Genomic DNA, 18,250 nt, shown 5'->3' with positions numbered 1-18,250 from the left:
CGATCCTTGAGGGTCGGATATTTTAAGCAGGATCGAATCGAGAAAGTGTTTAATGCGAGACTCGTACGAGAGCTGACAGTACATAAGTCACCACCGAACAGAACGCGCCAACTGGCACGCCATCGAGAGTTCCCTCGAGAGATTCTCTGAAATGCGCACTCGGCATGTCGGCACGGAAGACGATCGCGAAATCTGCGATACGTCTGCACGTTTCACGGAGAGTGCCGTGATTTCTCGCGCGCTGCAATGTACACCCGGAAATGGCGCGCGTCCATTTCTCGCGAATTCGCCTTGTTGATAATCCGAATGCACCTTTTTTTTCTCAAATATGAGAACAATAAACGTTGAAATTATCAATTTAGCAACAAACGATTTAATCGCATAAGATAGGAGCCAGTGAAGGGTCACACGTCATTCTATAAATATGTAATAGTAGTTGTAATTATACACATAAGCACGTCATAATTTTTTTAATTATTACTGTTAAAGTATTTATTATTACTGTTGAAGTATTTATTATTTAATTTATTGTGTAAAAAAACGTTTTTCCATAATTAAAATTTATTATAATCATAATCGCTTATACGTCATATATAGAATGTGTACAGCTTTAACTCTACCACTGAATTAGAAATGATCGGCAATCGAGATTTAAATGTCGCGCAATCCGGTTGATACATCTATGAAACGATAAGATATTATGACATCTATGAAACGATAAGATATTATGACAGATGAAATCGCGGACTTAAATTAAGCGCACTCCAGAAATAATCGCGTCAATCGATTGTGCCGAATGCACGCGAGACAGCTTTAGAAAATATAGTGTATGTTCAATTTTATTGATCGAAATGACATAAAATCAGACGATTTATTTTCCATTCGAAATACGAAACACAATTATGCAAAAAATTATTAATCCGCCGTTATGTGAAGGAATGGTACGACAATAATATAGAACGTTCCACATCACATCTTGATACGTCAACGACGGTCGTCTCGTTGAGTTTAAGTATTCTGAATATAATTGCTGTCATGGTCTTGTTGGAATATAAAGGGTTGTCTTATTAAATTGCGCTTGTGAGAAGAGTTATGAGACACGTTGCGTGAGAGTATTACTCGTTAATTTTATTTTATGGCGTGAAGTAAGACATCTGCACAAAACGAGAATGACAAATATTTAGCTTTTTCTCATTATTCTATGTAATTTATATAAACTTGAATCTTAGGATATAAATTTATAAAATTGATCCTTTGACATTATTAACAACATTATGCGTATATGCTAAATAATTAAAGTTTCTTTAATATTATTATTAATTATATTGTTGCAAACATTTTCACTAATTATAAAAGCAAAATGAAAAAGAATTATTAATTATTTCTACCCGTTTTTCGTCAAAGTTAAAGGAACATGGTCTCTATAACATTGAATAAACGTTGAAAAAAAGTATTTTTAAAATTTTGTATTAATTAATGATTAATGTTCGTCTTTTACAAGAACGCAATTAATTCGGAAATTTTACAAAATCATGTCCTAATCATCAATCATAGTCTGCTATTATGATATTTGTTAATATGAGATTATTTATATAAATTCTTTAAAATTTATTTTATATTCAGGTTTATAGGTAGTATTTTCGAAGCAAATTTTTGTAATCGTCCAAGCGCGAACCATAATTATATAGTGATCACGATCAACACATCGACAACGCGTACGCGTACTATTGGAACTAATATTCACTTTAGTTATATGAAAATTATATTATTTATTGCTTGATTGGACCCTATGTCGGTCATCATTGATTGCACCGTCGTTGTTGATTGCTCAAACCCTTCACTGAACATATGGGCCACACTGAACGCAGGCCACGTGCTCATCTGCGCACGTGTCGCCTGTTTGCAAACGCTCTGGATTGTAAAATGATCAAATCCAGTTCCATAATCTATTTTGTTAAATTGTAATTTAAGTTCTCAGAGTCGCAAGTCATGAAATCGCTATAAATTATCTGGTGATTTTTCTCATTCTATGTTATAATTGAATTCTGCTTGCTACTGATTTTACTTTCGTCTGCTACGTTAAACAAGCTTTTTTAATATTTATCAGCAATAATTAAGTGGATTGATTTATTAATAGATCGTTTAGATTTGCAAAAATTCTTAAACATTTTTGAAAGATTAATATTGCAACTGGGATTTTTGCACACCATTATTAGATACTGTACTTTTTCTCTTTATATAATATTATATGTTATGTTAGTTGCAAATTGCTTATTGACTTCTTCTTTTTCTAGTAGAATATATAAACAACGCAATTAATGGCAACTTGTTTATGATAGGCTCCGACTTTACTTTGATATATCGCAGAATATTTTTTGCTCTTGAAAAGATCAGGGTCGCGCGAATGGGAGAGTGATTATTATTAAAATCGGTCAACATGCATAACAAAATTTGAATTCCTATAATCACTTTTATATAAATGTTTGTAGAGAGAAAAAGCAGAGGTGAATTGTTGCCAGCATGGCATTCACTTTCGAAACGGCAAATGCACGTGACATTTAATACGTAGAAAACTGTCTACCAAACATTGCCAAAGCGCAGATTTTACATCGATACAAAAAAAAGATATATTTTATAATTTTTTTTTTTTTTTCAGAATATTGCACGGCATTTTAAATATTGTAAAATACGGATATTTTAATAACTGAAAACTTTATAGCGACATATATCCAATAAAGCGTATAGAACTGAGCGATTTGTGATTTACAACGCAAACGAGCCGCAACTGTTAATCGCGGATATGCCGTTGCTTGTGAATGTTACGGTATCATTACTATAGTGTCATGCGCGAATGAGCTGCATTTAAGAGAACTTGCGGGAAGCACAAGATTGAACGGATGATCGAACTTGCCGATTGCAACGAAGGCGAAGCCAGCTTCCGATCCTGAGACAGTGAAACGCCCCATTGTTCCTTTGTTCAATAAAAAGACCATGCCAGAGATTAAATTCATTGAGAAGCCGTCTTGCAATCGCAATCGTATTTCGTATTGCTGCAATAAAGCTTGGCGCGTCACGAAACCACCGAGAGAAGAGCCACAGTTCTCGTTCTTCGACAAATTGCAGACGAGAGTTCTTATCTCAACTCGCGAGGCCCGTTATGCAATGAAATTGCATAGCCGAGTTTAGACCTCAAAGATTCGTATTGTTTTACAGGTACATTGTTGAACAAAAAAATATTATGTTTCCCAATAGTCTAATTTTATGAACAAATTTTTGAAAATAGCTAAAAAAATGAATTTTTATCTAGAAGAATAAAAAAAAATATATTGTACAAATATTGACTCTCATTATGCGACAATGTATAAGTAATAAAATTGACTCAGAGATAAATTCTTTTTGAAGAAAAATAATTCCATTAAATTTTTTACTGCATTTCGCTTTATTTTACTTAATGCATACACGTAATGCATACACTAACATCTCCACTAATAATCTGATACGATAATGCACTGTAGATAAAGTAAAAGATAGGTCTATAAAATTTTATATTTTTTATTTCCGTGCGAGTCACGAACAATGAACGGTGAATTGCATTCCAGAGATTTGATTCAAGGATTCAAGGATTCAAGGACTGTAATGCGAGGGTACAGAAGGAATTTTTGAAATTGCATGCAGATCTCGTGATCAAGTGGACAACGCGACAGTCAGCAATTATGTGACAAAGAATGTGGAGGTGTAAATGTACTGGTCGGAGAATGTACGCGAGATGCATATCGCACATTATTATTAGCACATTTTTGCATTGCAATCCGATTCGCCTGAAAAATTCTACGTCTTATTATCGTGATCATTAATCTTAATAAATGATAAGATTAATGCTTTATGTCCTCTTTTAAAAGAGCATCTGTGTCGTATGGACTAAAAATATATTGCCAATCAATTGATATATTAGATGTGCTATTTAAATCAGTGATTTTTATACTCTGACATCAATTTTTAATAAATGAATTTACAAAGCGCATTACTATTATTTAATATAAATGTTCATTTAATATTATTATAATTTTATTATAATTTTTACTAAATTATCAATTTGTTTATTTTAAGATTTATAACAGCAAGATATATTAGAAGCAAGCTCTCTCTCTCTCTCTCTCTCTCTCTAAATATATATATATATATATATATATATATATATATGAATTATCGAAACTAACTTCTTTAATGTAATGGCGGAGATCAACTTAATATTCAAATTCAAGTAGAAGTACTGAGAGCGTGCATAAATCAGTAAAAGACTTCGTCACGACTCGATCGGATTTATTTCTCAGGATCCATGGGGATGACAGGGAATGATTATTCAAAAGTCGTGCGCCGCGCGAAACCGTACGGATAACAGGCTATAAAAAATAGTAACAGCGTGAATCGTGATGACTTTTGCCGGCGGTCATCGCGACGAGTCACGAATCGCAATACACGCACTCGTGTATTACATCGCGTTGCATCGGAATTGCATTGGAGAAGCTCAATTCAAGGACTTATCTGGTGCTAAAGTTCACGATAGTCGATAGAAGTGCCGCGCGTCCTCGTAAATACATGAAATGCATCGCACGTCGTGCTTGTTGGATTCGTTAGGATCGGCTCGCGTGAACGTTATTATCGTACGAGCCAATTAGAGAAATCTAAGAAATAGGGATAAGTGCATACTGCGGCTGGAGATACGACTGTAATGCACTTTTCCAGTCATTCGCATTTCTATGTAATTCCCGATGCCCATAACGGAAACCTTGTGATTTGATTTACAAATTGGTTGACAAATTAGTTAGCGGCCGGTGAGGCAAGTAATCAAGATAATTATTTCCAACGTGCTGATGCGATACCGTAAGGAGGATGATAAGTTATTATTTTATATGTTGCGAGCAATCGAGAGTTTTAATTTATATAATTTATCAAGATCATAAGAAATCAGAAAATCATTGAGTATAAATTACAATATTTTTATGGAGAAATAATTTATATTACGAGTACATATTTTATTCGATTGTCTGTTATATTTGCTCATTAAGAATATTTGTAATATATAATGCTTGAAAATAGAAACGTAATATTTTCTCTTTCTCTTTCTGCGAAGATGCGTTATTATACGATTGCAGTTTGCCATTTCATTGATAATTAGCACGTCGTAAATAGAGAGATATCGTTAGAATAATAAATATTTCAAATGCTAATCTGTGATTGCCAATTAATAAAATCACGACAAATCATTGACAGCTACGTGACATCTACGTATATAAATTCACGCGACGAATATAAATAAAGAACTTGCGCTACGCACTGGGATGTAACGATAGTGCGGGATCAATACACATAACTCGCGTTATTACACAAGCGTCTAATCGCCCAATTTCACGATGCGTCAGTACTTGCACGCCTGTCGCGAGAATTGAGATTTGTCCGTTTTGCAACGCGTTATAAATCCTCGAAGATACTTTATTGCACGACACAGTGATGCCGAGAAAGAGCGATCCGCCTATCACTGTGTGTAATTGCCAAACGCTATATGTAGCAATGTTTGCCAGGATTTCCTAACTGTTGCTGATTTGCTCTGATTCCCTAAACGACTCTGCTTTTTTCGTCTTGTCTTTCCTTTCCTAATCTCCGTTTTGCTTTCACTAGGTGCGAATGATCAATGCTTTGTCGCGGAAAATGGATGAACGATCGCGACGCTTTTGAAAGTGAGTAGCCGCTTTAAATTAATATCGATATCGGTATGTCTTTTTAGACTTCAAATGAAAATAAGGCAGTATTCCCGAGATGCAGAAGACGCTTAGGAAAGAAAGGTTGCTTGGAAGATGGTCTGTATATCAGAGTTTTGCCGAGCCAATTGCGAGATAAGAATACGAAGAATCGGGAATGATTTAAATTCTCCTCGTACAGCCACAGTTTTTTTAGCCGAGATTGCTCGCAGCTACTACAAGATTTATAGCCGCGCTGTTCGCCGAGGTATAGTTCGACGGAGAAATGCGGTAACGGCGCAAACGAAAGATAATTTTCGCGTCGTTAAGCCAGAACGCGAGAGAGAGTCTCTCGAGATGTTCCGCCTTTCGAGATAAAGAGAGCCGCCCCCTCTCTTTACGTTACTTTTACCATTAGCCCCGTGTTTACGATCAATTAAAGACTGCAACGCCTGCAGATAGCTGAACTTGCAAGAGAAAACTCGCGTTGCACGCTGCGATGCAGGTCGACGGTAAATAATCCGAGGGAAAAAAAAATAAGCGTGCTTAAGCTTCGATTTAAGCGATCGTAATTGCGCCAGTACCGTGAAACTCACGCCTCCGTTATATCTTTACAATAGTCAGCTCTCGCAAAATGACTTGGTGCAGCTGATTGGTGTTTTCCGTTCAGACGCCGTTTTCGATTACTAGTGCTAGGTGTGCCAAGTACATGAATCGAGCGAGATTTCGACTTGACGAATCGCAATCTCAAATGAAATCGGGTTTGGTTACATTTTTAACACACTAATTGAATCATTTCATTGGGAATTGCAAATGCGCATGTTGACTCATATAGAACGAAACGATTAGTTTCTCTTTTCATTGCGATACCATTCCATCGCGGCATGTAAGTGGATAGCGCGACTATCGATTTAATTCGATTCGCTCGATTGGTTTACGCTTCTTTTGCCTGTCGGTTTTATTGTAATCGTCTCAAAGGTCAAGCATTGCTTAGGAAAATCCGTCATTTTCCTTGGATAAATGCAAGGTAAAATGATGGGTTATATCATCGCAACATTCTCCGAGGAGAGGTCATTAGATACGCGAATCGGTGAGTCAGGAGGAAAATTGATGGGAAATAATTTATGTGATCTGGTTCTCGAAGTAGAATGTTAATGGATCCGCGCGATAACGAGACACGAATCGTACCGAGGGCGATGAGTTTTAATTACCACATCGTCGACAACCGTAACACTGTAATGTCCTATAAATCAACGAGCGTGCTAATCGTTCGTATCCTTGTATGAACGGTAGTTAAACAATATCTCGCAACCTCAGCGTGAATAGCGCCGAGGAAAAAAATGATAAAATTCGCATAATGCAAATCCTTTGTAGGAACGAGCGGCATGGCCGCGCGATAGCCGCGTGTAAAATGTAACGTCGTAAATCAGATTGACGGCGGTTCTACCGTTGAAAGTGCGTTAATAATCTTTGGAGCCACTTTTACTGAAATTTTTATAAATTCTTTGAAGACCGTTCGCAATATCACACGGCTCACACGGTGCGCACGTATGAATCGCAGGTATGAATAGAGACCAACGTCTGTAGATGAAACGATGATAAATAAAAAATTAAGCAAACTAACGTACTAACGTTTCGAAACTGCTCCTTGAGCGTCATGCCGTACGATGTGTCGAGATAATAATAATAACGATATAAACATATTATCGCGACTTCGTCCGGCCGCGTGTGGCGCATGGTGGCGCATGGTGAAATAATTCTCGCGGCGCGCAAGATCAAGGGAATCTGGTTTCTCGAGTCGGGTGCAGTCTCGCGCGTTTATCTGGACTCGTTCGGATTTGCATGAAATAGACGGCGGCGAGTCTCGTCTCGTGACGAGGAACACGGCCGGAGAACGGCCGGCAGTCCGTTGCGCCCGCGCTCAGAAACGGCCGTCGTAGATCTTATCTTCTCGATCACGAGCGACCCATATAACCGGATTCTTAGATCCTAATCGTCGACGGACGGACGACCGCTTCGTTCGGCGGCCACCTATTATGCGGGGGAACAATCGCGTTTACACGCGGAGGCGTTGATGCGCGCGAAGGTGAATAATTTATTGCGACACACCGGAGCTGATTTAGACGAGACAGGACCGTATTATTTCCAATCGAACATGAGATCGACTTGACGCATTAAATCGTATTATTGCTTAATTATACAATAACGATACGTTGTAGCGCGGATGTTAGGAAGCGAATGCCAAAGACGGTTATTTGAATTATACATTAATTAAGGATAATGAAATTTCTGTATGCAATGTTATTAATTTTTAATATCTATTTTTATTACGCGGTTCGATTGTCGAGCACAAGATATAGATGCACAAGATATAGATGCGTATTTTGCTTTCTAACTATGCAGAAAAACTGTTTATGCGTTTCTCTTGACTCGATTGGAAAGCCGCCAATGCATTCATAGAGATAAAGATGTTGTTACGAACGTGACTGGCCGTATTTATTTCAATCGGTTGTGTTTTATGAGCGGTTTATTCGGTGGTACGTATAGCTTTTTATTTATTTGCCAATATCATTTATTGCGCATTCATCACCTCTCACTCTCTGTCTTTGTACCCTGTACAAGAAAAATGAAACGATACTTTCTCTCTCTTATTTCCTCTTACTGTTCCACTCTCTATCGACATTAACCGTAAAAAGTGATCAAGCGGTATTCTTTGAACGCGCTCCTTAATTAAGAAATAAGAGACAATTTCGCGCCAGGTAAGGTAGGGCAAATCCTCGCCTTCGTTCTTCGAGAAAAATGCGACTCCTGCATCAAAAAAGTGGGTGGCCCCAATTCCTGCAATCGATCCTACTTGGTCTATGGAATATATAGCGCCTTATTTCAAGTAGATATCTGTCAATAAAGATTCGGTTTTCTTTCTAATAATAAATGTCGCAGAAATTTGAAGTGGACAAACTAAGAAATATTTATATATTGATCTATTACTCTCTTTCGATATAAAAAGTATAAAATTAATAATGAATTATGCTTAACATTTAAATTTGAAGATTATTCAATATCATACTAAACTTTGAAAACATACACTTAACTATATATACACTTAAATGTGTATATTTGCGAAATTTGACAGTCTTTTGTTAAAAATAGAGATATACATTTTTTACATACATGATAATGTAATTTGTATTTATTTTTATTACTTGAGATTATATACAGATATAATTATTAATAAAACGGCTATATACAGATATAATTATTAATAAAACGGCTAATTCATAATTTTATTAGTGCATTTAATATATTTTTAATATTCTACATTTGCTACATCGTACAAGATTGTTGATATCTTTGATCGTAATCTGTAAAACATTATTTTATTTATTTTATAAAACATTTCATTTTATTATCTGTTTAAATGATCTTTTGAATCATAAAAGTCTTAGTATAGTATAATATATAGTAATCAGTAATAAAATATTAAATAAAGATAATTTCTTATAAAAACTGATATATTAATAGTAGACGAACTATTGTATAATAGTTTTGATCAGCATCGCTAATCTAAAGAAACATTAGAAAGAAAACCGTAAGAACAGTAAGAATAATAAGATATGTAGGCGTAAATTTTTCGCATACTCGAGAGGTTGCTCATTATCACATTCTCTTTGTTTGCCTATTAAGGCAAACTACAACTACATCTCTACATTCAAGGATGACGAGGACATAGAAACTTGACACGCATGAACGTTGATCGTTTGACTCAGAGACCCGACAGGGGTTCTGACTCCATTCAATACCACTTAAATACGCCGAGAGATATAATGCTCTGTTGACACGAGATGCATTTAAATGCAATCCAGCAACAAGAAGAAAATCAGCGTTACGTCTTTGAGAACGTCAGAACTCATCGCTGACGTCGTAGTATAAAAATTTCGAGTATGAATCCGATTAACAGAATTTCTCTCTTCACAACATGAAGTTTATTTGCACAAGATTAGTACTACACGTAGGAGCTATTGAATGTCCCAGATTATTAGTAGAAAGCGAATAATAATTATTTTAATTAATATATAATTACAGAATGTTAATTTTAATGAAGTTAAAGTTCTTATCAGCGAGTCGTAAACAAAAGTGGCATTGCAAAGAAAGTAACACAATTCTATTTACGTAAGGTCGAAAATAGTTACTGCGATTGCGATATTTACGATCATGCCGGTGTGTAAAATTCAACAGCGAAAGTTTTATAGATTAACGATAGATTTTGCACAACGCAAACATACATATATGCAGAAAACTTCTGTTTTAATTAGATATGCAAGGATGAACAAGGAAATATATGTAATCTCTCAATTTCGCCCGAAGACAGCGCTTTTGCATTTTTTGCAAGGCATCACTTCTATCACTTCTATCACTCGAAATGGTGACCATTGGCGAAACAAGTTGATCAGTATCTTATTGCGTTTATACTCGTTTTATTTATCTAAGCACTTGAGCAAATCACAATTTATATCATAATGGAGAGTCTACGTGCTTTATTATTATATATAATAGAGCGAAATGTATACCAATTTTCTTCGATTTTATAAACTCCGTTATATAGATTTATCTTAAATATATCGTTTATTACTATATGAAACGTAATAATCGTAATATCTATTAAAAAACCGACTTCTTTTCTTGAATAAAAATAAGTAGAGTGACGATTTTACACAAAATGTCATAATTGAATTAATTTTTTTTAAATTTGGTTTATTATTTGTCTTCTAAAAGTTAACTTTTACAATTATGTTATGAATATTGTAAAATTTAAAATGATAATTTACTTTAAGAGTTATTTAAAAAAGAAATCCTTTACATTTATTATAATTTATAATAAGAAAAATACATAATATAATTTTATGTATTATATTGATTTCTAATATGTATACAAGTTTAAACAAACATGGAATACAATAATAATAAGAGTAGAAGAATATCCAAATCATTTCAAAAATTTATCTTCTTTATTATATACGTAAATACTATCTGTTTCCGAATTTATCGCTCATTGATGAAAATCATGCGGACAATTACGAACTGCATTCCAGCTTGTATACGGTCAAACATCGGATAGTTCATACGCCAACGTAATTACTTATTAGGTGCAGTGTAAGTCCGACCTAGAAAACCGGCATTGGAGCCGGCAGGCGATATTGGTCGCGGTAAAACTTCAACAGACCGTTGCCACACGCAATCAATCGATATATATGTATATCGCTAAATAAAACGTGCAAGAATTTGCTACCGGCAAACGCGTGTTTCTCTTTAACGTCGAGCATTTACTTAGTCAGAGTGGAAACGTAAAGGAAACGCAAGCATTAACAACGTCGTGCGTTGCGATTTATCGCGGAGTAAGTCATTCCTTGTTTAGAAATAAGGCTTATTATCAGTGCTTTAATTTCGAAGGCCTTTGCTGTGGCGGATAGTGTCCAATTACGATTGCTGGCAATGCAATTAAACAGCTGAGAAAGCAAAGATATGTTGTCCTCTCTTTGCAATCATTTTTACATCTCGTTTCTTACATGTTACGATACGTGCGAGGCACTTTATTATTATGATGTTGAGATATGACCAGATAACAAGAAAAGATATTATTGATAACTTGTAATATTAATTATAAAAAAATATATATATGTATGTTTGAATCAATTTTTATTATAGTAAAATATAGTAAATTACATGACAAATTATATAACAATTAGAATTACATAGCTATATAAAATAATATTATTATTATATTAAGTTATTATACAGTAATATAACATTTTCGTTTTTGTTTATTTTTTTTTTGTTCAAAATATGTAATCAAAAAATCCATCAACTATTTGCTCAGTTAAATAAATGGTACAAGCTGTTGTTCTTAATACATAAGTGATATAATTGACATAATTAAAATAATATTAATGAATCATGACTGTATCATATACTTGAAGCAAGAGACTTGTTTCAATCAAGAGAGTTGTGAACGCTACATCCCAAGTCGACTTATCGTAGCGCGACGGTAACGCGCGGCTGGTGCACGTGACCACGTGTAGCATATTGCACCGTTCGTCACGTGCATCGGACAGTGCACCGGCCGCCACGCTCTCGTGCACGTGAATTCTGTATAAAAGCGAACGAGAATAAATGCACCTATTGCGGAAATTTCTATTACGGGTATAGTAATAAAAAGTAGATAGTGATTCTCGCTAGGAAGCCACTTATTTTATTCATTTATTTGGAAAATACGTGCAATGTTTTTTTTTTTTTAACGATTTCTATAAATGTGAACATGCGTAAACTTTTATTAGCGATCAATGTTAAAAAAGCAATATGAAAAGATGATTTTATTATTAATATGGGATAACAATTCGATATAAGAGTATATTGCAAGTAAATATAAGTAGTAAAAATTATAAATGTAAATTTATGATTGAAAGAATTAAATTGAGAGAGAAATAATAAATCTCATATTAAAATATGCGTATCTACTTTCATAAGTTGAATTGTATTGCGAATTATACATTGCAATACAGGAAATAGTTTTGCAGTTCTCATGTCTACTCTAGATGTAAATAGAATAACAATTAGGTTTTCGCAAACGCAATGAGTGGAAAAGAGAAGAAAGAGGACTAACTTGTGAAACAATCGATGACGACGGACCAATCGCAACTCAATAATTACTGAGAAAGAATTCGCCGTTCTTGTGATAAGACAAAAACTGTATCAGTAAAGGAACGAGATGGAATCAATCTCTATTTTAAAATACTATTAATCACTGTGCAGTTGTTACATTGACAATTTGATAATGTTAATTGCTCAAATTAAGTTAAATTACAAAGTCCTTTGAAGGTTCCTTTTATATCGACTTAATTAACATATTCCTATTGCCGTAAATCTGATTGACAGTAAATACGCACGTTGATACTAATAACATTGATTATGGTCAAACTACTAGAAAATTGACGTTTAAATTCACATACTTATCGCCACTAGCAAGTAAACGGTAGTATTAACAGGTGCTTTAAAAATCCCATGAGTACTCGATTATGATCACAGATCAGTGGAAAGTTGAAATAAAAAAGGACTGCTTTACTGAATTTATCTAGATGTTATTAAGAATGATAGATAGTAAATAGATAGATATAGAGAGAGAGACGAGAGAGAGAGAGAGAGAGAGAGAGAGAAGGAAGAAAGAAAGAGAGGGGCAGATCAGATGTAAGCAACATAATAAAATCATTGATCTTTATCATTACTAGTTTTTGTATTCCACTAATAAAGCGTCGTTAAAGCCATAACTTTTCGCCAGATTTAATCAATAATTTAAGATTTATTGTATATATGATTATATTTATCTATAAACAAGTAGAGAATGAAATATGTACTTATTTATTATATGTCAATTTTAATAATAATATAAATGAATGCTTTATTAAATAATAAATACGTTTGTAAAAATTTAATATTTAGCAATTGAAAAAATATTGTATCTTTGTTTATATATCTAGATATACATTAAAATAATAATTATAATAATATTTATAATTAATTATTTAAGCTAATATATATTGAAATACGGTGATCACAATTTATGACTTAAAAAATCCGACAATCTTATTTTATTAATCGCGTGGTCTCGACATTTTTTTTAATTACAATACTAGGACAAAGTCATGCATCCGAGGAATGGAAGGTCAGCTTACTAATGATATAGCCTACGCGTTTACCTTTATCCCCGTACGCATATTTCTCTAATAATTTCTTGCATAAGTTACTTTTGCGGTATAACACGTGTTGTGACTCCTGTATTTAAGTACATATAATTACGTTTTCAAGACTAAAAAAATAATACGTTAATCACTTTTATACGCAGTAAAACCGTGGAACCTTAATGCATGACGAATTCGCGGTTTTGCAGTTTCCTTAACTTTCCAAAGCTTTCAATTAATGTAACAAAAATGAAACAATAATGAAGTTAATAAAAATTATAATTTTTAAACCTGTTTATATCATAATACTTTGTTTCTTCGGATTTTTTGAACAGAGAAAGTGAAAATGAATGTATTGGCGGAAGTTGCGGTTATCAAGAAATTTATGCGACACGATATATCAGAATGTATGAATATTACTGAGATTAGTCGTGCGCTAATTAATTCTCTCTAGACACCTTACAAAGATTATAAATTCAAGTCGATTCTCGTTATACCGGTGCGTTAGATACGAGAAAGTGAATCAGTGTCAATGACAGACATGTCGCCGTTTCATTTTATGCTGTGAGAATGTCATTATTCGATTGCAGTCTCACTTGTGAATTTCTCACACTTTCTCCATCTCCACTAGTAGTTTGTAAGTTCAACGACGTGCGACCGTATTACTTGTTTTACAACTAGTTAGTTGCTTATACAAGGTAGTTTAAAATATGCAATGTCAATGTCAAAGCGTTGATAGAATATTATTTTTAGCAATTAATCATTTTTATTAACATTTCCTCTTAAAAATAATTAAGTCATAAAGAAAATAAGATATGAAAGATTTAATATTCTGCAAGTTTCCAATTATGGAATTTACAATAAAATAAACGCTTTTTTTGAAAACAATTCAAATACATAACGTGCAAGCAATTTATCGTTTATGACAAAGTTGTAAGTTTTAACTGGCGGCACAAAAGACGATGTTGTACGGTATCGTGATTTCTGGAGAATTTAAAGCGATCGTATTGGCGATTCAAACGGGTTTTATCGTGGCCTTGCTGTGGACCAGAGGTAAACAACAAGCGAAGCTGACCGAGAAGACGTCGCACGATCGTTAATTGACAGAATGGACAGTCGCGTGATTCGAGGCGAGTGGCTGGCGCATGCACGTGACTCGCTCGGACTTTTCCCTCGATGGTATTAATCCGTACGAGGAAAGGCGTACGAGCGTAGCTCCGTTTCTCCGTCTTTCTTGCTCTCGCATCGATCGGCAATAACCGGCACGTGCAACAGCACGTGTAATCACGTGCGGCACGTGATACTGTCTCCCGCGTGCCGATATAGGAATTGTTATTATCTATGTCTAGTGTCTATGCACCGACATTGATTTTATGGCACGCGTGTAGGTGTGAACGCTACAATTATTAGACGATTGCGAGATCACGTATTTGCGACACAACTATGCTAAGAGGGATTAAATCTTACTGTAAAATTCATTTGCAAAAATGTCTACGTATATATATATATATATATATATATATGTGTGTGTGTGTGTGTGTGTGTGTGTGTGTGTGTGTGTGTAGAATTTTTTGAGTTTTTTTATACGTTCTTTAATTCATACAGAAATTCTTTATTAAATATAAGATAAATTTTTTTTTTAATATAATATATAATATAATATATATTGCTTTTAATTTGATTTTATGTAAACCATCAGAAATTATTTTATCAAAATCTTAATTAAAAAATGATATGAAAAAATTAAATAGATTAATATAAGATTGTAAAAAATTATAAATAATGTCTTATATATTTGATATAAAAAAATCTGTGAACAAAGTTAAATATATCGAATTTGAAACAATCTTATAGAGAGTGAATATTTAGAATTAAATATATGCGCAACGTAATTGATTTTAAGTGAATGTCTATCAATCTTATTACATTTGACATTCTTTTGTGTAATATACCTTAATATTCAATATAAATGCAGAAACCTCGTTCTTTAAATTATCGTCGTTTAAGAAATCGATTATTCCTTTTTAATATTTAATTATTTAACAATTTAATTATACTGATAACGCTTAATTACTATCGATTATTTATATTCTACAAAAAGCTAAAAAATTCATTTCTAGATCAAAAGTCAACCATTAAAAATCATGGTTTGATTCTAAAACGGTACTTTCCGATCGTAATGTACAAATCCCGCTATATCTGGCGACCCTGTTTCTACGTCTAACAAAAATGCAGTAAAGTTGCAGTCCTTGTAGGTCACGGTATTTATGTATGGTGACGGCGACGATCATATACGCGTAGGTGGCGAATCTCGTGAGCATAGTTCACGACGAGCTAGACTCACGTGCTTACGCAGACAGCCAGTTTACATGGCTTTTCGACTTCTCATACGACTTCGAATACGTTCAAATGACACGTGTTGTAATACCCATTTTACCGATGTTTATTCGACAAATGTCAGAGCCCCGGATACGAAGCAATAAGAGAATGTGATGTTGAAAAGATCGCTCGTGGGATAATGGCAGAAGCGAGAAATCCGCGTTGCAGCAGTTTTGAGCGCTGTCACGTCCCAGAGAGACGGCATACTCTCCGAGATTATCAGGATTAGCATCTGTAGAAGGAAGTGTTCCACTTTCGTAAACGAAGGATAGAGGGAGGGTGGAGACATAATTATGCGGGATAAAGTCAGACGTAAATATGATAGAGCGAAAGAAAGAGAGTACAGCGGGAGCAACTAAGATCGCTATTCTCGAAGAATTATGACGTTTGAAATTGCGGAATTTCTCATCTTCGACATAATACCGAGTAAGCCATACAAAAGAAAAGATTTGTAATTACGACAGTATCAGTATTAACGAATATTAGATATATGCACAAGTGACATGACAGTTTACGTGTAGATATAATTTTTTTTCTTAAGTTAATGTACAAAATTTAAATTTTGATTGATTAATTTTTTGATCATAATTTAAGAAATTTTTTGAACAAATTATATTACTTTAATTAATAGTAAAATTTCTTAATAAAATAACATATTGTCATGCTTATTAGAATATAGAAAAATCAATAATATAAATAGATATTATTTTTTATTATTAAAAAAAGATTTGTGTCAGCGTATACAACGACGTGCACACGATACATCTGTGTAGGCTCGAATAATGTCTTTGAACACGCCTTATTGTGATTTGTGCTACAGATTACTGCGTTCTACAAAGTTCAGCCATGAACTTTAAGTCATGTCGATAAAGAATAACTTAAAGATTATTCTATTCTTTGTCGTTTAATCATTAATATACTAATATGACTGATGAATTGAAATTCAAGCTCTCTTTCTTCTAATCTGTATTTGCATGGATCTGTATTTGCATAATTAATTTATTAATAAAATTTGTTATCAATTTATTCATTAATTGATAACAAATTAATGCTCTGAATGCTTATTAATGCTTAATTTTTCACAAAATGTAAATAAATAAAAACCTCATTTTCTTATTGCGCATATTAATTATTATACGATTATTTGAAATTAATTTATAATACATATACAGTCATATTTTATTCGGACTGAATCAAGGAAAGCAGGAATATAAAGCATGAAGGTATATTTAAAACGACAGAAGGGGATGCACGTGCACGTGCAATAATATGTATTACAAATACCTGGCATTAATCTCTCTTGTGGTGGATGTCCTAAAATCTCGGGACCAGCGAGTAATAGGATAGACAAGATTCCAGCGAGATGCATCCTCATGATCACTCCCGACCTAAGCTATCCCGATCACAGGTCAATGAGGAAATTCGCGAACACGCGGACGTAGGTAAACTTAAGCACGACGCGGTCAATTCTCGAAATTGACTTTATCTCAGCGTACGAACTTATGCGAGAGATTCTCAGTTGTTAATCTAAGTCCGCCCGTACGGTATGAGTCGGCAGAGCTCCTATCGCTGTCGGACGTTGCGGTAGTCTGGAGGGCCGCCTGGCGCTTTCACTGGCTTTATATGTGCGCATGAAAGCGCCTCTTCTGAAAGAGGGGATTCTACTTCGGTTCTCGTGCACGATTCTCGTTGAATATCGTGCACATCGTACTATGAGACATCACGGAGAATCGTGAAATTTCACGGCACTTACATTTACGGATCGCACCTTTAGTTTCAGAGAACGCTCTCAACTGTAACAAAAGTAAGGAGTTAAAATATGCAACGTACCCTTTATATGTATAGTAGTACAACGTTGCAAGTACTAAAAAACTGCATAAATTTATTAATATTCCCTCATTTCTCTAATTATTTATAATTAGCGTAAGAAATTTTAATTTCTTTTGACATAATAGAAAACGTGACTGTGACTTTTCATTGTAACGATCGATATAATTATATTCTGATATTTAAAATAATATTATTAACAAACAAAATAAAAAAGTTTATTTTAAATATATAAAAAAATATATGCAGGTAACTTAATAATTTAATAAAAATTTTATATTTAAACTTTTATATTTATTTTTATTTATATTAGATAGATTTATATTAGATTGTTAGTGATTTAAAAATTTTTTATAATTAACTTTTACTGTATTATTTACGGTTGATTCTCTTTTTGATCGATGTATCAAGCTTAAAATTATTATAAATTACAAAATGCTTTATTAGCTTTAGAAATAAATTCAATGTCGTATATTTTTGCAATGTACGAGAGATTAGCGGTTTTTTTAACAACAAAATTTGAAAGAAAAATTTAATCTTATGTATCGCTGTATTGTTATGTATTAATGTATTGCTTTA

General features: G+C 33.8%; 1 protein-coding gene and 1 long non-coding RNA gene across 3 annotated transcripts in view; one reads left to right on the top strand and one right to left on the bottom strand.

Moving 5' to 3' along the window:
• Positions 1-4,099, top strand: part of LOC148937957 (uncharacterized) — a 33,816-nt gene extending 29,717 nt beyond the window's left edge. Inside the window, exons 4-5 of one of the 2 annotated variants that reach the window (XR_016141396.1) lie at positions 2,657-3,213; positions 3,600-4,099. This is a non-coding gene — a long non-coding RNA (uncharacterized LOC148937957). Of the gene's footprint in view, positions 1-2,656; positions 3,404-3,599 lie in introns of those variants that run through there. The other variant, XR_016141395.1, reaches the window with a different exon arrangement.
• The window catches only part of LOC105432508 (uncharacterized), a 53,554-nt gene extending 36,112 nt beyond the window's left edge, over positions 1-17,442 (bottom strand). Inside the window, exon 1 of the mRNA XM_011647360.3 lies at positions 17,129-17,442. Coding sequence (XP_011645662.2) covers positions 17,129-17,219 — 91 coding nt within the window. The 5' untranslated portion in view covers positions 17,220-17,442. The remainder of the gene's footprint in view (positions 1-17,128) is intronic.
• Between the last annotated feature and the right edge of the window lie 808 nt (positions 17,443-18,250).

The sequence above is a fragment of the Pogonomyrmex barbatus genome, unplaced genomic scaffold, assembly GCF_055798465.1.
Source record: "Pogonomyrmex barbatus isolate J1 unplaced genomic scaffold, ASM5579846v1 scaffold1, whole genome shotgun sequence".
NCBI lineage: Eukaryota > Metazoa > Arthropoda > Insecta > Hymenoptera > Formicidae > Pogonomyrmex > Pogonomyrmex barbatus.
This window is presented reverse-complemented; position numbering and strand designations above follow the sequence as displayed.